The sequence below is a fragment of the Siphateles boraxobius genome, unplaced genomic scaffold, assembly GCF_051911475.1.
Source record: "Siphateles boraxobius isolate OS27281-9 unplaced genomic scaffold, OSU_SipBor_1 26, whole genome shotgun sequence".
NCBI classification, from domain to species: Eukaryota; Metazoa; Chordata; class Actinopteri; order Cypriniformes; family Leuciscidae; genus Siphateles; species Siphateles boraxobius.
The window spans coordinates 19293715-19317620 of record NW_027508876.1 but is presented as its reverse complement, the minus strand read 5'-3'; the positions used below and the strand labels follow the sequence as shown (position 1 = coordinate 19317620).

The window sequence follows — 23906 nt, the reverse complement described above, 5'->3', positions numbered from 1 at the left end:
TAGGCCTACAGAACATTGTGATATCAAGCATATTTATATCGCTGTGGTGATTTTGGCTAGCGTCCCGTGGGCAAACTACAAACCGCCCTGTTTCTCCGCCCCGAAGCAATCAGCGCAACAAGTGCACACAGTGCACACTGATGCTGTCCTGTCGCGACGCTGCCTGGAGTCATGGCTCTCTGGCGGAGCTTTTCCACCGCAGCGAACCAACTTTAAATTTTCAACTGAGGCTGTTTTGACCCTCAGATATGCTTAGTGTCCGGTTGGTTTCGGTCATGTGCCGTTAAATTGCCCGAGGGAGTGCTCGAGCCACACACTTAATGGAAAGTTTTCCGTCCCGGTAGATCTGTGACTACGGGGTGTTTGTTCTTGGGAATCACGCACCAGACGAAATATTGGCTGGTTTTTGTTCACTGTGTACTTTCGCATTCATCACTGGTCTGTTTAACGATTTCCGCTAAGTTAATATGCGTAATTCGTCGGACATTGGACTGTCGGTGGAGTTAGCAGCAGCTGACGATTCGATCGAAGCCGCACAAATGTTGTGACACTGTGCCAAGACACCACTCAAGAAGTATGATAAAGGTAAGATTCCGCGTCTAAACATTGTTGGGTTTATCAAGAGGGGAGGTATTCATGTTCTTGGTATTATTGTTAAAATTACTAGACTATATATATATATATATATATATATATATATATATATATATATATATATATATATATGTAGTCATATATTATGTCACGTGAATTTAAAATGTGCCTTCATAAGTTCGGCAGCACTTTATCTTCTTGCCAGTGCCGTTGGTTTCAAAAAAGAAGCTGAAGGGAGGAGGGGGTATTGTGTATGCGTTACTATCCCACTTGTTGCCATAGTGATGTGGGGGGTGTTCGAGCGCGCAAAGCTTGTAGGGAGATCGGAGAAGACGAGGAGGGGGTTGCTTGGGGTGGCGAGGTGCTTCTTAAAGCCCTTCATAGAGAGGCTGAGTTAATTAAACTCACAAATAAACGAGAGCTTTTTTCTTCTGTGGAAAAAAACCAACTCTGTAATCGCCTTCATTCATTCCAGCAGCCCGCTCTTAAACCTGAAATATTTGATCTGTTCTGCTTGAAAGGTTTTGTTTGTGGTGGAACCAAAAGGGATATTTTTTTCAGCTATGTAAAGAAACAAATATTTCACTCAGTGTTTTATAAATCTCTGCTTCTCCAGTGACCCGGGGCCCAGCAGGGGTCATCAGCAACACTGCTGCAAAGAGGGGAAAAACGGCTTAAACCAGGTTAAAATGGTATGCTGTTCTTAACTGGTTTAGCTGGTCTCACAGTCTGGCCAAGCTGATTTTTATCTAGTTGGTCAGCTCTTTTAAAACAAGCTTGACCACACTGTGGGAGACCAGTAAACTTGATTTATTTACCTAAAGTATATTTATTTATTTGTTTATTTATAAGTTACACTACCCTAATTAAAGTGTCTTTGGTCAGCTTGCAAGCTTACATTATATCTTTTATTTTAATAATTTTTTCTCAGGAAATATAAGAGAATGTTTAAAATGTGATTTCAAGGCCTGGAAAAATATTCAAATGTCATGAAATATTCTATAATGAATATATATATATATATATATTTAGTTATGCCGAGCTCTAAAATATCTTATGAGATAAAAGCTTACAATATCTGTCAAATGATAGGCCTATTCAATTATATTGTAATTAATTATAAGGTTTAAATTATTAAAACCCTTAATCGATCTAAAAGTGTGGGAACATACAGTTCTTGAAGCTTCTGAAATTAATAATAGAATCAAGGTTAATCACGTTAATCTACATAACGTTTGAAAACAAGCAGCTTTGTCATCATTACAGCCAAAGCACCAGAATTAAAGTATCTTAGCCTACATGGGGGGCCTTCGAAACATTGTCTTTGACAGCAGGGATCCTCGCAGTACAGAAGCACTGTTATAAATGCCCTGTAAAATTGATTACCTTTAGGTTTGTAAGCGACTCATTTCTCATACTTCAATATAATGTCTAAAGTCCACCACATGTTTGTCATGTGCAAGCCGTGTGCTGAATTTATAACAGATAAAAGAAGCTTATCAGAAAAGAATGTCACTGATTTTGTAATTCACGATATCAGTTTGTTAGAAGTCCTATGCCCAGCACTTTCGCTTCACTAAACAATTGCTTTGCTTTAAGACATCAACACGCCTGTGCTGGAATGCACTCCTCCACACATAATGAGAGAGTTTTCCTTATCACAAGACACGCACAAGGAACTTAAATGCCTCACTGGGTGCCTCCTAAGCCATGACTGCCGTAAATTAAGACTAAATCTCACTTCCCAGTTCTTCTCAACGATCTCACTCTCTGATACCACACAAATGCATTCATGTACTAAGTGTTTAATGGTGTTTTGCCAGTAGAAAGCATTTGCTTGAATGTACTTTTGTATTAAAGTCATATTATCCATAAACAATTCCCTGAATTCTATGCATGCATACATCCTAAAGGGATGGTTTGTGCAAAAATTCCCATGTCGTTCCAAATCTGTTTGACTAACTTATTTCTGTGGAAAACAGTAATTTTTTTGGGAAATATACTGGCTGCTCCAAAATGACATTGTCATTTGTCAATGTATGATGGTCAATGATCATCATAAAGGCATGTGCACACCAAGAGTAATAACTATACTGATAATGATAAAGATATAGTTCTAAAAATCATTCTAAATATAAAAGAACAGCAGAGTCCAGACCACAACTATAACGATAATAATGGCACAGTGGAACGGTATCATTGGAATCACTTTCAGAACGATTTTTTCCCCAGCTGATCAACGATAACAACAATAACAGCCAATCAGAATCCATCCTATATAGTGTGTAAAAAAAAACTTACATTTTCTTTAAAATATATTTAAAATTATATAACCTACATGCGTGTTTCAGGGGTTCAGGGTTTCAGGTACTGGCCTACATTAGGTTTATTTAACAACAGAAACTGAATAATCAAATGAAAAAATAAACCACTGCTTAGTTTTCACTGAATGAATTAAATACTGATTCTTATTAAAGCTACAGAAGTTATTTAGCCAAGAGCAGTGAGTGATTTTCTATTTGTCTTTTGTTCATGACTCCAGTTATTGCAAGCCGTTGCGATATGCATATCGCGTTATATACATTTGCGATATTTCGATATATTGTGCAGTCCTACACTATAATAAACAGAACGTTATCGGATCCAGTCCTTTAGTGTTCTACACAGGTTTGGAATGACATGGGAGTATAGAGAAAGTTCTGACCTTTCCATATAGCTTAGCCCTGTTTTTCGCAATCGCATAGACATTTCATTGACATGGACTTGGAGCAGACAAATGCAGGTCATGAGACAGGTGAGATGAATGTGGTGTCAAATGTAGCATTACTTGACGCTTCCCATGCCTGAAGCAGGCAGGGTGTGTCTGCCTCCACTATGCATCTTGTTCTCGCTGATAAAAAGGAGAACTGGGTCGTAATGTGGTAGGTAGTATCAGTAACCAAACAAAAATAATAAATCTTTGCTCTCGTGGTCTTTCTTTCATACGCCAAACCCATCCGACTGATTTAAGGTTATTGCTTCAATGAACATTTTCCCTCTCTCTGCATATGCGTCTATGTGTGTGTGTGTGAGTGTGTTGGACAGTATGCAGATATATTAATGCTAGTCCAGACTGATAAAACCTTTTAATCAGATTAGGACAGGGAGAGGGGTGCTGCACGTTATCATGTGGGTTTGAGCGAGTGCAGTCTTGTCCGAAGAGATGAGGAAATGTAGTCCTTTAGTATTTTCATTGTGAAATTCTTTCAGCCAGTGGAAGGATCATCAACGGGTGAGTCAAATGAGATTTTTCACTCTCACTTTAAACATTAAAACACAAGGATAAAAATGAATCTGAAATTCTGGATAACTAAAGGGTGTGTACTGTAGCCATCACAAGCCAAAATGGAGAGTTTTTTCTTAGTAGTCCAATAAAGAAAGCATTGACATTCCATAGTGATGTGACAGCATGGCAAGACTTGCTCATCTTGATGGGCAGATCATTAAAACTGGTGTGGTTGGTTATTCTTAGGAATTTCCTTAGTCAAGAAGCATCTTTTTGGGCTTATGTGCTTTTATTTGTGCTATACTAAGTCATCCTTCACTGTTAACACCTTCATTTTGAAAGGGATAGTTCACCTTAAATAAAATCCTGTCATCATTTACTCACCATCATGTTGTTCTAAAGCACATTTTATACTTCTGCGTCGAACTTACGCCGTAGCTACGTCGAAGGCTGTGCGTAGCGCGCGTACTCTTCGGCGTACCCTGACGTGCACCACTCCAAAAATTTAACAACGCATCAATTCTATTCAATGAAAGTCAATTGGTTCCAAAACAATGAAAAAGTCATACTGATTTGGTAAAACATGAGGATAAGTAAATGATGACTGTTTTAATTTTTCTCGCACGATTTGGGGTAAAATTCTAATTGCAGTTTTTCGAATAAAAATTGTGATTTAAAATGCAATTTTTTGTTTTGTTTTAAAGCTCCAGGTTTGCTGTGATTGTTTTTAGTTTTGCAAACAAATGGCCAAAAATGTTGTGGTTATATATCACAATGGCCAAAATAAAAGTATCTTTTTATTATTACTTCTACAAAATAAAATATTATTCATGTAAGACTGTAAAATAAAAAATGAGTACAACTAAAATTACAAAAGGGATATTTACCTGATCTTGCAGGAATTAACTGTTACGAGGTGCTGATTATTTTCATATGAATTTGTACGATGTGAACATGTTCCTCCTTGTGTTAAACCTCTTATATAAGTAGTCTGATGTCTTGCACAAGGAAGCATACATTCTTTATCCTGCGCCTGGGGTTGGAAAATGTGTTTTTGACTGCTGTTTTTTTGCAACATAAAAGCGTGCGTGGCTTTAAGAATGTTGAGTCAGTGTTTAGTATACTTGCATCTGCATATTAGTTGTAGGTGTGTTTGGGTGTATTGGAGGCTTCCGTAGGCATGCTTGTTTATGTTTGTCTGAGTCCTTGTTTAGGGAGTTTAGTTTGAGCCTGACTCCAGCTGGTAACTGCACAGAGGTTGTTTGAGCTCTTAATTAATTTTATACTCCACAACAGTGATGATACAGAGGAGGAAGTGTAGGAGAAAAGTTCAACTTTAAACTCCGATACGTTGGACATGTGAGTAGACTGAGGAGTGACTTGAAAGTTGAATTAATTGCATTCTTTCAAAGCTCTAGTTCAACAAAAAGGTCAGATGGCAGCTTCTTCCTCATGCCTCGATGGAGCTGAGTGCTAATGGGTAGCAGGACTTGAAGGGATAGAGCTAGAATCAACCCTATACACACACAGCAAGACAAAGTCAAAAGGTGCATGTGGTCAATCTATATACGGTGGTCCCAGGAAGTAATTGAACACTCAAGCCACACTTAATGTATGAATTGTTTGCATTAGATAACAAAACCTCAAACAAAGGGGCATTTATTTTAAAGATGGCATAAAACACATTTCAAGTAATACATGTCAGAAACATGCAAGTACTTAATTTGCCTTGACACCAGCTTATTAAAAACTATGCTTGTTGGCAGGGCTTGACATTAACTTTTTTGCTCACCAGCCAGCCACTGTGGCTAGTGGTTTTCCAAAGTTACTAGCCACTCAGCATTTCCTCTGGCCACAATTTTGACATCGATACCATGGGGAAAATATATTTTTATATGTATATATTTTTAATATTATCTCATAATTTGGCAGCAGGTATATTAGGCTGCTGTCACTTTAAGACCTGACGCACAGTCCCATTATACTGTTACACATACATTTTATTTCTCAACTGTTTACGTTTACTTAAAAGACAACTGACTGCGTTTACGTGGCTGGCTTTTTGGCATTTATTTTATGTGTATTTATTTTGTCCATTTAAGTGCAATAAGCATCAAATAAGAACTCCATTTATTACTGAGAGGCAGCTTTATGTGCGCGCACTTTGGGTGAGAGCACAAAACTGCGGGAATTAGTCAAATTATGCGCAATACGTGCCATTCCACACAGAAATTCAAGCCCTGTAACACCAACAATATTCATCCAGAGCAAATGAAAAAAGTGAGTGAGGGGAGGCGGGTTTTTGTGTCAGCTCGCTGTCGGAGAGATGAGAAAGCGCAGCTGGTATCTCGTATCTATTCTGCTGAAAATGAGTATTGGAATGTTTTCAGATATTTCAATATCAAAAATCTATATTTTTGACAATAATGCATTGCACTTAGTTTATTTTTTCAGAGGCCTTTTTAAAAGACTACAATTGAAAAATGTATTCTATATAAAATTCAACCCACCAAAGTGGCTAGTAGGAATGAAATCCACCTGCATTTGGCGAGTGGGCGGGTGTTACAAGCCCTGCTTGTAGGTTAAAAAATGAAAATGGAAAGTTAGTTATAAGGAAGGGTGTAGCTTGTTGTGACAATACCACTCAGTTTGATATGTGTACATTTATGTAAACAATTGTTTATAACTTGTACACAGTGGGTTGACTCTGAACAATTAAATGATCATAAAATGTATAATGTCAAAGGTCCAAAGCTTTGATTCTACATGAAAAAGATTGGAGATTTGAGAATCAGCTCTGGATCTGACTGGATCACATTTCGTCTATGTTGTATACTGTCTATACATATGTATTTCATTTTTATTTTTTTCACAGCAAGTGCTATGATTTATTTTCATCTCTGTTTTGATTTATTTACATTTGCGCGCTTGTCTGAGAAAATACAATATTAAAATTGATGAGATTTATTTGTGATTAATCAGTTTATCACCATATCCTGGTATTTCTGTTCATTCATACTCTGCAACAAATGGGTAATAAAACAGCTCAACCTCCTAAGGTCTACCCCTCTCTCCTCACTCAGAATATGGCTAGAAAATCCTGGGCAATTTATTACATTAATCACAATGGATTAGGGGTTTTCATTGCTTAGTCATGCTCGCAAAAGCCTTTCATCATCGCCAACATCACACCAGGCAACAACGTCCACACCCTGGTAGAGGGGCCTCTCTTTCTCAGGAATTAAAAAAGCACAGCCTAAATCTTTTTCAGGAAATCTTACAGCACTTACTGTAACCTACTCATGAGCAAAGCTCTCATGCTACTTACCGACACCCTCCAATTTGCCAGATAAAGGCATTATTCATCCATTGTAGGAATGTTGAAGCTTAATTTACACCTGTGTGTGGATAAGTACACTTTGAATTACTTCACCTCTGCTGAGTTAAGACCTATATTTCATAGGTCAAGTAAGCAGACCGGTAATATAAGGAAATAGTTTAAAGTTTTTTCATAATGTGACTTATCAAAGTTATGGTTATCACCGTGTCGTTGTATTGTTTCATTGAAGTGTTAAAAGTTAAGATCTTCCTCAGACAAAACAGTGGGTCATTTATTGTCTCACTCCACGTCACATGCTTTCTTTGTTCCCAGACTTGATTGAAGTTAGCTTGTTCATTGAGATTGAACTTTCTCCAATCTGGTTCTACAGGCACCTTCGTCGGACCCGCAGGGATCCTCTCACAACAATGACCCGCAGAGTGACTATTTCACAAAGGAACAGCTGATGAATCCAAGTCTGAGGTCAGGTTGTAGGGTCCAGGCGCAACCGGTGCTATCCGAGCCTTGCTATGAGGAGAACCATCTTAACAGACTAAATTGTCAAGCCCAGTCCGTTCCTGTGATTGCCGACGGCCAGGACAAGCTGTACCCTTCCAGGACTGTACGTTTGTTTTCCAGCCAGACAAAATGTGAGGACAGTAGAGCTCCACCTGTCACGCCACAGGCTTGGTCTGGATTGGCTGGTTTCCGCGTCATGGGCTCTTTCAAAAAACTGCGAACTTCTGTGCTCCAAGGAATCCAAAGCCGGAGCAATGCGATGGCAGCCGGTCAGGAGAGAAACATGTCTTTGATGCTTGAGGATGGTGCTAGTTTCTTAGTAACCAAACGAGAGGTCGCGACCAATCAAACCCAGGAATATGACAACGTGATGAATGGGACGTCTCAACCTGGGAAGACATCTTCAGTTTCAGATGAGGAAGATTGTGAGGAGGAAAAGGGTGGGTTTCAGAGGAATTCCCACTTCTCTCAGAGTATACGCAAGGCGTATGGGGCAGGACGGATCTCATTGCTTGACATAGTAAAGACAGAGACCCCGTCCACCACTGAGCCTAATCCTGGCAACACTGTGGAATCTGTTGTACCTTGTAAGAACCTGGAGACTCAAGAAAATGTTCTCAAAAGACTAAGCAAAAGTGCGGATAATCTACATGTCTTCAAGAGCCATTTTAGACGCAAAGCCACCTCAACTGAGCCACAGAACCCAGAATGCACCCATACTATAATTCTCCAAAGGACCACCAGTTCCTCATCGGTTGACTTACAGGAACATGGTACAGTTAGGCATCAAAGCTCCATGAGGACGCGAGGACATTTGCAAAAGCTTGTCGGTAGTTTAACAGACCTGACTGTCAAGCGTAAAAACACACCAGACCCCACTCCCAGAGTACCGCTGTCACCTTTCAGTAGGCTACACGATGACTACTCCCGCAGAACTCCCTTTGTATCGATGAGTGGGCGTCAACGGAGGCCTTTACCCACTCCTAGCAAAGCCCAGCAGGCCAACGCTCATGAACACATCCCAACTTTACACCCTGCTGCTCCCTCCTGCCCCGCCGTTTATAGCTCCACCCTAGGTGACTCTCTGGAGCCTCTTAGCAAAACAACAGCCCTCATAAGTGACTCTGTCCAGGTGGCTGTGTCCTCAACTGGTTTCTGTTCAGATGCCCCAGTCTATCCACTGGAAAAATACTGTGAACCTATGGAGTGCCATCAAAATGGAAAAAATGACCACTACTCTCAAATGCCAAAGCAGTGTTCAAGTCCAAGTCAAAAGCAGACAGTCAATGGCCTTAATGCTAACTTGGAGGTAAGACACTCTTATGACCCCATATTGTCAAATTTTAAATATTGGCCTGTATCTACTGACAACAGTTGTGGCATATTTTTAATTACCACCGAACACGTTTGGCTTTCAATATTAAAAAAAATGTACAGACAATACATGTATATACACAGTTATAATTGAACTACAGTATATATTTTGCACAATCGTGCTACAGTTTGCATCTCTTTGAATGATTAAATATGCATATGTGTGTCAAATTGTCAAGGCTAATTATAGTCTAATTAACGTATACATTTTTGTATTATCTAGATTTGTTTGTCAGTACTGGTACAATTTCTGTCAGACTAAAGCCTCAGGTATACTTCATTGTCTGCGCTCCACTCCATCTTCAGCATAGTTTAGTGTGCAAGTCTGTCAAAGTATATAAGGTGCTTAAATCACTTGCACGTGTGCTGTTATCTGCAGCAACACAAAATCTGGGCTGTGGACTATGTACGCAGAGCAGACATAAGTGGACTGAACTGAAAACAAAAATTACGTTGAGCAGACAGTTCGCAAGTCAGAGCGGAACGCCGACAATGGAAGTAGACTTTCGGTGTAAAGCGTTTACCTGATATTTTAGGAAGACAAACTATTGCTTTAGTCATACTGTAATCAAATCTTTATTGTGCATGTAAATGTACTTGCTTATAACATAAGTACACAAGGCAAGGAGCAATAAAATACACACTGTATAGCAAAACAAAATTTTAGCTTACAAGAGACTAGTGTGGTGTTGGTGTTATTACTTGCTTACCTGACTTTTCAGTGTAAAATAGTCCATTATTTCTTTGCATTTCAGTACCATGTAAAACATAGAAAATATTTACTTTCAAACTGGAGAATTTTAATAGAGAACAACTATAGACCTTATGTAGGCACGCCCCTTTTCAACGCTGAGCTTGTTGTCTTTTGACTTCTGGTCTGTATTTTCACAGCGATCTTGCGTAGTTATTAATGAACGGCTCGTTAAAAAAATTTCCAAGGTCCAGTTAAGACATATGTTTTACAATGCTTATGATAAACATTACAATGCTCATGATAACTTTCGTTAACTCTACAATAAGTAAATCAACTTCACCAGCTAATTACTCCTGGACAGCGATGCCATAGAAATATACAGAGCCACCGCAAAAACGGAAGTTCAAAGACAATATTCTAAAGATGGCGGCGCCCTCGTTTCTCTGGTGCATAAGGTCTATAAGGTCTCCTACCTAAAAACAGTAATACGTTTAGACTACTTGCAGTACAATTAACTAATTTTACACACCTGTGATCATTATTTTTTAATAATTTAATGTATTTTCCTGTGGGACATTATACTATAAATGCTATTGGTAGCGCTTAACTTGTTGAACATGTAAGATTACAATAAGACATCAGTAAGACAGTCTGTGGCCCAAAATGTGTTTCGGAGCCAGCCATTACTGCATACAGGAACAAAACTGGAAAAAATTTAGTTTGTGCTTATAATGTTACAATTTGTGCCTAGGTTTGCTTGGTAGGATATTGATTACCTGTTTTTGTTGTTGTTTGAATTAGTCTGACTGATGATGAGCAAGGTCGTACAATGACTTTTCTTACTGACTGTCAGATTGTAGATGTCAGATGAACCATTGCCATAAAGTCAAAGAGGACATGGTAATCTTATTCTAAACATTTAACTGGACTAGACCAGTTCATTGGATGACCTTGACCTTAACACAGGAAATCATAAATTACAGTAGACCGATTTTTGTCGAAGCATTAACTTTTGTGCTTCGCGTCATATGTCCACACCGGTGTCCCTTGTATCTGATGATGCAACCGCAGCCTCATTCTGATACGTTTTGGTAATCGATCAGGACAAACCAATGCATTTCATCGCTCTGACTCGATTAGATCACCCTCTCCAAAAAGTTTTATTGGATGGCTGACATATCATTTGACAGTACTTCCTCTGAAGCGGTACATTGCTACAGTGTCACATGGGCTGCTCAGCTGTGTGGCACACAGCAAGTAGAGTTAATGATTAGCCGATGTTTATGATTAGCGGGATTGCTTAAATGCAGCTCTTGGACCTGTGGCTGGCTGGACACGTATCAACATGGACAGTGTCTCCTCCCCAGAAGAACCACCCAAGGGCCGAAGTCCAGTAATCAAACCAAGCTAGCTTAGGCGCAAATGGACTCCAGTTGGTGAGGGAACTATAATAGAAAGATGTAGACAATCTACAGCGAGCCAAGCTCAGCGAAACTTTATTTTGCTTTTCTATTTGTTTCTGTGTGTGCATTGATGTGTTTTCATATATACGTTGTCTTCCTCACAATGGTGCTGATTTATTGTGTGCCTTTTCAGTGTCTATGGACTGAAGAGAGAGAAACTGATGATCTTGAGGTAAGATCTGTTTTTGTGTGTATTTTATACAGAATTTACTACAAACTGACAGCAAATATTACATTAGCACAAACTAGAAAACTAAAATGTGCTTATTTATTTTGTCAAACAACATTACTGTTCTAAAAATCATATTTCTGAATCCATCTTGTCACTGTCACATGCCTCATTTTTTCAAATTGCAAGAATAAAAACCAGTAATTGTTTCACCGTATTCAGTCATTTTCAACATAAGTGCGTCTATGAAATCAGTTATCACTGAGTAACATTTTATAGCTCCATAATTTTTTGCTATTATTGCAAATTAAAAACAAACAAAAATACTGTAGTGCATTGCATGTTTTTGTGAAATAAAATCAGTGGTTTGTTTTAGTGGTTAAGAAAGTAAGAGTTAATAGTCATTAATATTGAGTAATGGCTGATGTAAACAGAGTAACTAGTTACCCAGACAGCAACATGGTGTCGGCCCAATTCCGGTACACGTGGATTATTTTTTAATATTACTTTATTTGTTATATGTTAATCATATGTTAATCATTTAATTTTTATTAATCGTTTATTTAATTAATCATTCATCATTATTCATCACTCTTTAATGAACTAAAATCTCTTTACGGTTTGTTTTAGTTTTTCTATTAATCAATGCGTCTTGAACGCATTAATGTCCACAGTTAATTTTTTAGATCATTCATCAGATTCTGTAGGCCTCGAAGAATAAACTAACTGCAGACATTGGATTTTCTCCTCTAGGCTTCATCAGATGACCTAGTCAGAAATGCGTTCCTCAAAAGTGATGAGATCTCAGCCACTACTGCTTCATCTGTCACAAACAACTGTTCTTCAGAATCCCCCTTGGCAACTCCAACAACACCAAACTCTCCAGCCTTTTCCAGTGACTCTCCCACTTCTGTAGTGCCTAGGAAAAGGGCAGGTCGCTCCAGACCCCGTCCAGTGTCTGACTATGGCCATCTGGCCAGCACAAAGTACTGCATCCCAGAGGAGGACAGGGAGTCTGAGAATATGGACTACACTTCCCAAAAGAACTACAATAGCAATGGCAGCTACATAGAGAACCACAGACCTGAGAATGGTCATGTGTGCACTCAGACAGAGAGCAGAAAGAGACGTCCCATCTCTGTTATTGGAGGAGTGGATCTGTTTTCCTCCGCAACTGCTGAGCAGAAGGACGACACTGAAAGTTTGCCTTCTGTAAGGCCTATTGCACTTTTTCTTTGTTCTACATTTTTTGTTGTTGATCAGTTTCTGCACAATTATTTTGCGACATAAAAAAAGTTACCACAAATGTTTCAGAACAGATTTCCCAAACACGTCTCTCCATCTTTTATTATTTGGACAAATGATTGTCCAGCCTCATTGGTCAAGAGTCCAGTTCAGAAAAAAAAGAAGATCTGATTGGCTATTTTTTATTTATGCCAGCAAAGGGCTGTCACAGAGACTAGTGTCAAGATGGAAATTACAGTAGCTTTAAGGGCCTTTTGCCTTTTTTATGTAGAGCATTTGAGACCTGACAGGATAAGAGAGTGGAGCTACATTGAGACATGATTCAGGCCTGATTCAAACCCATGTGCCTTTGAGTACTTCCCAATGTGCCATGGCTCTGACAGGCCTTGTGGACTTTGAAACCTGCTTACATTTACATTTATTTTGTGAGTAGATGCTATACTGTATTTATTAGGTATTAAGGCAACAAGTAGTTAACAATTTAGTTAGTGTATTTCGTACAGTGTTGGCTGAGAAAATAATTCACAAGGCTATTTTAAAGGTTCTGTATCTCAGAGGCTCAATCTTTAATAAGATACACTTGTTTGGCGATCTAAACATTAATATGGTCCCATTAGGTCTCTTCTTTGGGGTGTAGCATTGTGAGTTTATAATGTCATACTTCAGGTGGTTTGACAGAACTTTTCAGGCCCTGAATATAACTGCTTTAGTTCTTAATTAACAATGTGATCCACGTGTTATATAGAAAGACTTTGAAGACATGCTGCTTTGGGTTGGGTCATTTTAACGATTCCAATTCTAATTTCTATTCCAATTAGGTAAAAAAAACAAAATAACTTGGATATCATTCACATTTATTCTAAGTCTTATTGCAAAACATTTCATTGGAGCTGAAAACCCTGAACAAAAATCAGCAGGCTAAAGAACACTTACACAAGGAACTTTTGCATATTGTTTAAAAATACCTAAAATGACTAATATAAATTTCAAGCATTATTAAAGACAAGTAAATACTCAGTAATCAAAAAAAAAACAAATAAACAGATTAGCAATCGAACAAATAAATACAACGGAACAAAGATATACGATTTAATTAGTGTTTTAAGTTTTTCAGGAATTCTGGTACAGAAACTAATCAAATTTAAAATAACACTGGACTTTATAAATAGAATATATATTACAAATATAGTTACAAAAGTTATTCAGTCAAGAACAGAGCTCTAGGTGGCTTTCTGTGTGCACAACGTTTTGGATGTGTGCGTAGCACAGAAAACAGTGTGTTGTTTTAATGGTTTGCCATATTTAAATTGTAAGTATTTATACATCTTATCAAGGTTGTATTTAGGGTTTTACTAATGTTTACATAAAATGTGTCCAGACAGGATTTTTTATTATTGTTTTAAAGTAGAATAGTAATAATTATTACTATTATTATTTTACATTATAGTTAGGTTGAAAATGTGCTAAATTAAAATGTCACAATGAACAAAACAAAAAAACAAAAATTGCTTAATTTTCCTTATGCAAAATTCTTATTTTTTTTCCTTTTAATTTCTGGCAAATATAATCTAAACATTTCTTTGTGAGATTCACCATAAAATTCAATGTTATGCGGGTAATGTTATGTACTTGGCCGAGGGGACAAGCTAGCGTTTTAGTGTTTATTATCTCACAGGTCATTGTCCTGCTCTGAACAGTCACTGCACTCTGAACATAAGGCCTGATGGATGGTGGGCTCCTTTTAAGGGTGCTGATTAAAGTCTAATCTGTCTTGTTTTCTTTCAGCCGGTTTCTCGTCCTCCAGTGCCTTCTCACAGAGTGCCTCCATACCGGGCGGTGTCAGCCCGTCTGAGACCCTGCGTCTTCTCCCAAAGCACACCTATCGGTCTGGATAGGATGGGACGGCGCAAAGGGCACAGATTGCTCAGTGGTTAGTGTGTTTTTGTTTATATGCATGCATGTGTGTGTACACTTGACCTACAAACATGAGGGGCTCAGTGGTGAGATTGTTTTGATGGAGAGGGAACATTGATTCTCTCGTGCATAATTCCTAAGCTCATTCAGTGTGGTTGTATTATAGATGGCAGCTCTGATGCATTGCTCGATGACAGTGTGAGTGAGGAGGACGGCAGCTTTGAAGAACTGAATGAAGGAACACCATATCTCCAACCAGAAGTTGATCTTTTCACTCTCAATCAGGTTGTGAAAATCATTTTTAAAAACATTTTACTACCGTTTTCACTTACGGTCTTCTATACAGTCCAGGTCATATTTTATATTCTATGTGTCTTATCTGTTTAGTCACGTGTTTGTATGCAGAGTTGTTTTAGTGTATATACTTGTGTGGGATCGTCACACACTTCCAGTGCATGATGTCACCCTGTACTGTTCTTATCATATAATTGTATCTGACCTTTAGCCTCAATCTTTTAGCCTGACTATAATCTTTTTCCTCCTCCAGTACATACACTCAGGCCATACCGTGTATGCAGAGGCCCTGTGGGATCATGTCACAATGGAAGAGCAGGAGCTGGCCTTCAAAGCCGGGGAGGTGATCCGGGTTCTGGATGTTCGGGAGCAGGACTGGTGGTGGGGGATGGTGGGCGACCGCGAGGCCTGGTTTCCCTCCAGCTTTGTGCGGGTGAGTCACACTGTGAGCCTTTTGGAGTAATGAACGTGAAACAAAAGCGAGTTCAAACACACAGAGCTTGAATGTAATAATTAAACACTTAAACCTAGTAAAGGCCCCAATATACTCGTGGCAAAGTTGTTTTTTGTTTTATGTTTAGGGGAAATAGTTCGAAATGCCTTTGCGGTGGTATACTGTTAGCAAACATCCCGATGCCATCCACACTGCATTTAGAAACAGCATTTAGATGAATATATAAATATGTGCAGTGCGCTTTCCTCTCAATCGCAAAATAAACGCACAACAAAAATGACCGGTGAGAAAACGGTAGTTAAGAAAGCATCTAATCATAGCAATGTGGATATGTTAGCATGAGCTCTGCAATTCATTTTTCCAGTCACGTCACGTTTATTTATATAGCTGTTTATAAAATAAATTGCTTTAAAGCAAGCAGCTTTACAGTATTAAACATGAAAAGAGAGTGTCAGTGTCTCTTTCAATTAGAATGGGCTTTATGCCGAACGTCACATGAACAAACAGGAAAAAAGGTCTCATTGAATCCACTTTTCTGAGAAAGTTAACGGCTGTACAAACTGACGCCGATATCCATGGACTTTTACGGTAATCCGCTACCTTGTAGCTAGTTCTTTTTATTGTTGCCGTTTTCTGATTTTAAATATCTAAATGTTAGTGAGAAGAAGAAAAATATAAAGAATATTAGATATCAATCTGCAGATGTGATGGACATTGGTTATGCTCATCTTTGTGCTCAAGATGTTTACTAGCTAGTGCAAACTTTTACAGAAAGTTTACTTCGGAAATTACGTCAGAACAGTTCATTTTTTTAGAACTTTATCATGGCCCTGCACGGTTGCTCCAGGTGACCCAAAAGGAAATGATAGATGTGTCATTATGGATGCGTGTGCTGATTGACCGGTTTGGAGGAAATGAGGGTGTACAGAATGGTGTTTTATTGTTTGAGCTCTAGATTAATGCATTCCATTGTAAATCTATGACTCTTTCAAGATCCAACAATATGAGTCAATCAGACACAAAGAGGCCTTGGGTGATTTGATCTAAACTTCCTGTAGAAGTGGATTAACCAGTTGATTGTTTTATTAAAATTGTGCTTCATCATGGTTACCCTCAGTTTGATCCTCTGGAATTAACCGTAATGATATGTTGTCGTCAAGGTTCGAGTGAATCAGGGGGATTCGAGCAGTGACAGCGTGGAGAGCGTTCCAGATGCGGAAGAGTCCGTCCCATCAGATGCACACAAACAAAACTCAGAGCACAGGAAGCAGATGAGAGCCAATGTGGTCAAAGAGATCATGGACACAGAGCGTGTTTACATAAAACATCTCAAAGATATCTGCGAGGTGAGCCTCCATCCCAGCCATTACACGTTGACCTTCTTTTCTAGTTTGTTTTCTGGTCTGTGTACATGCACATCATATAGGAACCCTTCTTCAATTTAGCTGAGTGCTAATCAGTCTCCTAGGCCTATCATTTTAAATATGAGATTATGATTGAAACATGTTTGCCTTCTTTTAAGATAACATTATCTCAGAATATAGGTATAGTACTGGGAGTATTAACTCCACCCTAGAGGAATGCAGGAATACTATTATTACTATTAGATTAGATTATATATATACTGTTAGACTATTAGATTGTACAGTACAGAGGTTTTGGGCGTTCAGATTTTGTTTTTTGAAAGAAATTAATACTTTTATTCAGCAAGTATGCATTCAATTAATTAAAAGTGACAATAAAGATTTGTACATTGTTACAAATCATTTTATTTATTTTTTTACTTTCTCTTCATCAGAGATTCCTGAAAACACAAATTAACCAGCACAACAATTGTCAACATTTACAATAATAAGAAATGTTTCTTGAGCACCAAAAATATATTCAATTAGAAATGTTTTTTTATTTTTTTATGTAATAATATTTATGTTTTTACTGCCATGGAGAGCATAAGAGACTTCTTTCAAAAACATTTAAAAAAAACTTACCGACCCCAAACTTTTGAAGAGAGGTGTGTATACTCTATATTAAGTATGATGATGATGATGATGATGATGATGATGATTGTTTTAAGTATTTTTTAGACCTTCACCATTCCATATAATGTAGTTCCACAGCAGTATGATAAAGTGTGGTCATGTGACTTCATCACGTTGCTTTTTTTATCTGTTTTTTTTTTCATTGAGTTCGTACTGAGTTGCTTGCAGTAAACTCAGATCTATACTGCTCACGTTGATAAATGTCCTCCAGGTATTCTGTGCAAACTTCAAATTTGCATAATAGTATTGAAAATAGCCTGGATTTAGAAAGAACCTTTGTCATTGCTGACCTCTGCTGGTCAAATGCTTAAAATATTTTTAGTGAAGGAAAACTTTCCAAAGCAAAAATCTCTAAATGAATGTTAATTTTATTGTTTCATAAAAATCGTTTGTTGTTTTAGGGATATATCCGTCAATGCAGAAAGCACCCTGGCATGTTCACTGATGCACAGTTAAAGACAATCTTCAGCAACATCGAGGACATCTACAGGTTCCAGAGAATGTTTCTCAAGGACCTAGAAAAGAAATACAACATTGAAAATCCTCATCTAAGTGAGATTGGCTCCTGCTTCCTTCAACAGGTACCTTTACACGCTCAAGAACATTCCTTGCACGCAAAAGAACGTTTTCCTCACAAATTGCACGCATTTCTTTACATCTTCTTCTCTCTGTCAGGAGGAAGGTTTCTCCATATACTCGGAGTACTGTAACGCGCATCCTGTGGCGTGTGCTGAATTACAGCGATTGATGAAACAAGGGAGATATAAACACTTCTTTGAAGCCTGTCGTCTCCTACAGCAGATGATCGACATCTCCATTTCTGGCTTCTTACTCACACCTGTACAGAAGATTTGTAAATACCCTCTTCAGCTGGGAGAGCTTTTGAAATACACACCCAAAGACCACAGGTAGCTCATTGTCTCACAAACACTACCGTTCAAAAGTTGGGGTTTGGTATGAAATTTTTTTTTTTAATGTTTTTGAAAAAAGTGTCTTATGCTCTCAGCAATATTCTGAAATATTATTACAAATTAAAAGAACTGTTTTCTATTTAAATGGATTTTAAAATGTAATTTATTCCTGTGATGTCAAAGTTGAAATTTGTAGCATCATTACTCCAGTCTTCAGTGTCACCTGATCCTTCAGAAATCATTCTAAAATGATGATTTGCTGCTCAAGAAACATTTCTTATTATCAGTGTTGAAAACAGTTGTGCTGCTTAATACTAATTTGTTCAAAAGTTCAAAAGAACAGCATGTTTTGTAACATTATAAATGTCTTTGATAACTGTCTCTTTTAATCAACTTAATGTGCCCTTGCTGAATTAAAGTATACATTTCTTAAAAAAAAAAAAATCTTACTGACCTGAAATTTAAGTTTTTGTATCAAAATGATCATCATCATCATAATAATAATAGTAAAAAAAATTCTCCTCAGTGACCACGCAGGGGTGTGTGCCGCACATAAAGCAATGAAGAACGTGGCAAGTTTGATAAACGAGAGAAAAAGGCGACTTGAGAGCATCGACACCATCGCTCACTGGCAGGTGGCCATCCTCCACTGGGCGGTCAGTGATAACACATATTTACACTGTGGTCAACATTACTTAAACACTTTTCCTGAATTATTCAAGGTAGCAGCCATATCCTCTGTGATCTTTTTGTATGAAGAAATTTGATTTGGCAGACGTGTGCGTGTCTAAAGCAATAATATGTTAATTGGATACCACGTTGATCTGTTTATTAGATTACTTATTAGTTAATACGCTGAGTCATTCACAGGGCTAAATGTGGCTTTGTGAACAATTTATAGAACAATAATTTTAGGTTTTAAAGCTTGTTTGAATATTCTAAAGTTGTTCAAAGCAACCCTTCTTTCTCTTCCTTTAGGGTGATGATGCGTTAACGCGAAGCTCCGAGCTCATCCACTCCGGCGAGCTCACGCGGATAGTACGACCCGGTAAGACGCAGCAACGCAGCTACTTCCTGTTTGACCACCAGCTGGTGTTCTGTAAGAAAGACGTCCTGCGGAGAGACCTGCTACACTACCGTGGCCGTATGGACACAGACCTACTCGAGCCAATCGACCTGCCTGATGGACGGCACACTGAGCTGGGCCTGCTGAAGAACGCGTTTCTCTTACGTCACGCGGAGAACCTGAACGTGCTGTGTGTGCTGTGCTGCAAAAAGAACCAGGACAAGCAGAAATGGCTGCAAGCGTTTGCTCGAGAGCGCAGACGGGTACAGGAAGACCAAGAGATGGGTGAGTCTCACGGCCGAAGGCATCGGTAAGGATAGGAATATGCCAGTAGATTCAAAGAGTACCAATCTCTTTTTCTTTACTTTTTTTTTCTTTTTTCAGGGATGGAGATCACCGAGGCCCAGAGGAAGCAAGCAGTTCACAACGCCAGGAAATCGAAACAAGGCAAAATGAAAAGTATGTCCAGTCTTTCAAACTATCTTTGTGCGGGTTATAATAGTTTTCAATTGAGTTTTAAATGTATTATTTATTTCTATCATATTTTCATTTTATTTGTCATTTTAATTCAAATATAATTTTGTTTTTCAAATTTAATTTTGTTTTAATTCTGTCATTGATAGTTATTTATTTTCTTGTTTTAGTTTTTATCTTAAGAGGTATTTTAATTTACTCTCAGTTTTCCTTTAGTTTTCATTACAGGGAAGTATGTGTAATCAGAGGTATTTTATCTTAATTTGTCTTTGCAGTTTAGTTTAGATCTCATTTATTTTTTCTTGTTTTCTATTTTCAGTATTTATTTTAGTTTTCATATTTTAGGGCTTCCAAAGATAATGCTCATCTTAAATTAATGTTTGAAAACTGTTGTGTAATTTCTAAATGCATTGTAAAGGTTTCAAGTTTTATATTGTACCATATACGGGTCCTTCTCAAAAAATTAGCATATTGTGATAAAGTTCATTATTTTCCATAATGTAATGATAAAAATTAAACTTTCATATATATTAGATTCATTGCACACCAACTGAAATATGTCAGGTCTTTTATTGTTTTAATACTGATGATTTTGGCATACAGCTCATGAAAACCCAAAATTCCTATCTCAAAAAATTAGCATATCATGAAAAGGGTCTCTAAACGAGCTATTAACCTAATCATCTGAATCAACTAATTAACTCTAAACACCTGCAAAAGATTCCTGAGGCTTTTAAAAACTCCCAGCCTGTTTCATTACTCAAAACCGCAATCATGGGTAAGACTGCCGACCTGACTGCTGTCCAGAAGGCCATCATTGACACCCTCAAGCAAGAGGGTAAGACAGAAAGAAATTTCTAAACAAATAGGCTGTTCCCAGAGTGCTGTATCAAGGCACCTCAGTGGGAAGTCTGTGGGAAGGAAAAAGTGTGGCAAAAAACGCTGCACAACGAGAAGAGGTGACCGGACCCTGAGGAAGATTGTGGAGAAGGACCGATTCCAGACCTTGGGGGACCTGCGGAAGCAGTGGACTGAGTCTGGAGTAGAAACATCCAGAGCCACCGTGCACAGGCGTGTGCAGGAAATGGGCTACAGGTGCCGCATTCCCCAGGTCAAGCCACTTTTGAACCAGAAACAGCGGCAGAAGCGCCTGACCTGGGCTACAGAGAAGCAGCACTGGACTTCAGGCATTTTGGCATTTCCTTCTCCCCAGTCCTCCTCCAGACTCTGGCACCTTGATTTCCGAATGACATGCAAAATTTGCTTTCATCCGAAAAAAGTACTTTGAGCAACAGTTCAGGTCAGCCGCTTCTGCCGCTGTTTCTGGTTCAAAAGTGGCTTGACCTGGGGAATGCGGCACCTGTAGCCCATTTCCTGCACACGCCTGTGCACGGTGGCTCTGGATGTTTCTACTCCAGACTCAGTCCACTGCTTCCGCAGGTCCCCTAAGGTCTGGAATCGGTCCTTCTCCACAATCTTCCTCAGGGTCCGGTCTAGGGCTGGGTACCGAGTTCGGTTCTTTTTGCGTACCGACCGAATTGCCTCGATACTACCGAGTATCGAAACATGTCTTGTTTTTCGGTACCAAGATTCGGTACCTAAGTGGTTAATCTCGTCAACGTCAGTGAAACAATAAGCATGCAGCATGATTGGCTGTGGCGGAAAAACACTAGTTTACGCGGCTGCCCAGAGACTTGGCTCGTCGCACGTGAGGCTGTAGTGTGTGTGTGTGTGTGTGTGTAAGCGTCCCAACCCAGATAGATAGAAAATATGTGGAAATTATCAAAAGTGTACCTACCTATGCTAGAAGCATGCGATGCAATATTTTCGACAAGATAATTGCTGCCAAGACTGGCAACACGGTAAATCTGATAAGGCACTTAAAAGCGCACAGATATACTTGAGAGTAGAAAGTTTATCCGTCTTCGACTGCAAGAACTGGAGCGCGTCACAAATGAACCGAAACTCAGCGTATAGGATACTTGCCTCACAGGCATGAGAAATAGTCCTATATACGGTCAAAATATGTCTACTATTAAACGAAACAATTAGAAATAAATAGTTTGATTACCTAATCCATAGGCGCGCGATTTCACTAACGTTACTGCAGGAATGACGAGTCAGCATCTCCATAATCATCTTTGCAGCCAACACACTCAGTAAACGCTTGTTCATTAATAAACAATTAAAATATATCCTTGCTATTGTTTCCCGACACATCCATAATCATTAGGCTACTTCTGCCAGTGCTTTGCGCAAACTTCATGTGTGCTGAGCGCGAGGCATATAAACCGCACTCCAGTAGCCTGTATTTAATTCAATTCACATTTATTTGTATAGCATTTTTACAATATATATATCGTTTCAAAGCAGCTTTACAGAAAATGCATGTGTCTAAATTACAATTTAGAGTGATCTGTTATCAGAGGTGACTGTGTGTAATGCATTTCAATTAATTTTCATTCAGTTTCAATGTTAAACAATGCATTAAGTTAAGGCAGAAACAATGAGCTCATTGAAGTAAAGAATACATGTCGTTAAATTATTAGGAAACATAGAAAACTTTAGCATTGGTGTTTTTTTACAGACTCAAAATATGAATGTAAAAAGTCAACAAACTGAAAAAATAAAAATAAAATTAGGTAATGTTATATTGTTAAAACTTTCATAAAATTGGTATCGAAAAAAGTATCGTTCAGGAACCGGTATCGCAGTCAAGGTATCGGTATCGGTATTGGTATCGAAAATTTTGTTACGATACCCAGCCCTAGTCCAGTCACCTCTTCTCGTTGTGCAGTGTTTTTTGCCACACTTTTTCCTTCCCACAGACTTCCCACTGAGGTGCCTTGATACAGCACTCTGGGAACAGCCTATTTGTTCAGAAATTTCTTTCTGTGTCTTACCCTCTTGCTTGAGGGTGTCAATGATGGCCTTCTGGACAGCAGTCAGGTCGGCAGTCTTACCCATGATTGCGGTTTTGAGTAATGAAACAGGCTGGGAGTTTTTAAAAGCCTCAGGAATCTTTTGCAGGTGTTTAGAGTTAATTAGTTGTTTCAGATGATTAGGTTAATAACTCGTTTAGAGACCCTTTTCATGATATGCTAATTTTTTGAGATAGGAATTTGGGGTTTTCATGAGCTGTATGCCAAAATCATCAGTAATAAAACAATAAAAGACCTGAAATATTTCAGTTGGTGTGCAATGAATCTAAAATATATGAAAGTTTAATTTTTATCATTACATTATGGAAAATAATGAACTTTATCACAATATGCTAATTTTTTTAGGAGGACCTGTATTTATATAAAAAAATAGTTTTTCCCAGTTATGTTAGTTTCATCTTTTATGTCTATTTCAGTTAACAAAAAATGTTTTCATTTTGTTTTGATGATAATGGCACTGGGTCAAAAAAATTATATCTAATCAATATCATATGTGTTAATGGGGAACTGAATGGAATCTCCAAAAATCTCTTATGATTACATTTTAATAACATGTCAAATCACCAACCTAATCTGATCACATTCTGTGTCTGTCTGCTTCCAGAAATGAATTATTCTGGTCATCCTGTTCCTCCTCACCATCAGCCCCTACATCCTCTCCATCAGCGACATGTGACTGTGCCAACCAGCATCCCCCAGCAGCAGGTCTTCTCTTTAGCAGAGCCAAAGAAGAAACCGTCTCACCTGTTGTACTCGCTTGCACGCAGTGCCCTCTTCAGGAAATGAAGAGAGACACTTTCTGTTTTTATGTCATACTGAAATGCATACACACGAATATGTATATTTATATACGTATAAGTAGGTATGTGTGTGTAAATGACATGTGTGCCTTAGTTAAGGCTAAATAATGAGCCTTTACACTAAGTTAGTGTGTTAGTGTGGGAAGTGTTTGTTATCTTTTTGTGAAGAAGCTGCTTTCCTTTGGGTTTCTCCCGTTCGTCGTCTCACACAAATGTGTCTTTTATGAGTTATATTCAGATTTTTAGCTACATGACTAAATCATTTTATTGCTTTCCATGAGGCTGGAGCCTTGAAAGGTGTAAAAAATAAAACGACAAACACTAACCTCTATCTTGTTCTGTAAATAAAGATGAACCAAATATACCCAGT

At 38.3% G+C, this 23906-nt stretch overlaps 1 protein-coding gene across 2 annotated transcripts; it reads left to right on the top strand.

Moving 5' to 3' along the window:
- Positions 1-102: 102 nt before the first annotated feature.
- On the top strand, positions 103-23900 carry spata13 (spermatogenesis associated 13). 2 transcript variants are annotated; one of them, XM_077244698.1, is made up of 14 exons: positions 103-585; positions 7570-9006; positions 11362-11400; positions 12151-12609; positions 14428-14572; positions 14723-14841; positions 15104-15283; positions 16465-16650; positions 17745-17924; positions 18019-18251; positions 18781-18910; positions 19233-19605; positions 19705-19779; positions 23341-23900. In XM_077244698.1, the coding sequence occupies exons 1-14, from the start codon at positions 577-579 to the stop codon at positions 23520-23522; spliced, it is 3747 nt and encodes a 1248-aa protein (XP_077100813.1). In that variant the 5' UTR covers positions 103-576; the 3' UTR covers positions 23523-23900. The 2 variants fall into 2 exon arrangements, with proteins under 2 accessions (XP_077100813.1, XP_077100814.1); XM_077244699.1 differs by lacking the exon at positions 103-585 and adding an exon at positions 3765-3865.
- Positions 23901-23906: the final 6 nt, after the last annotated feature.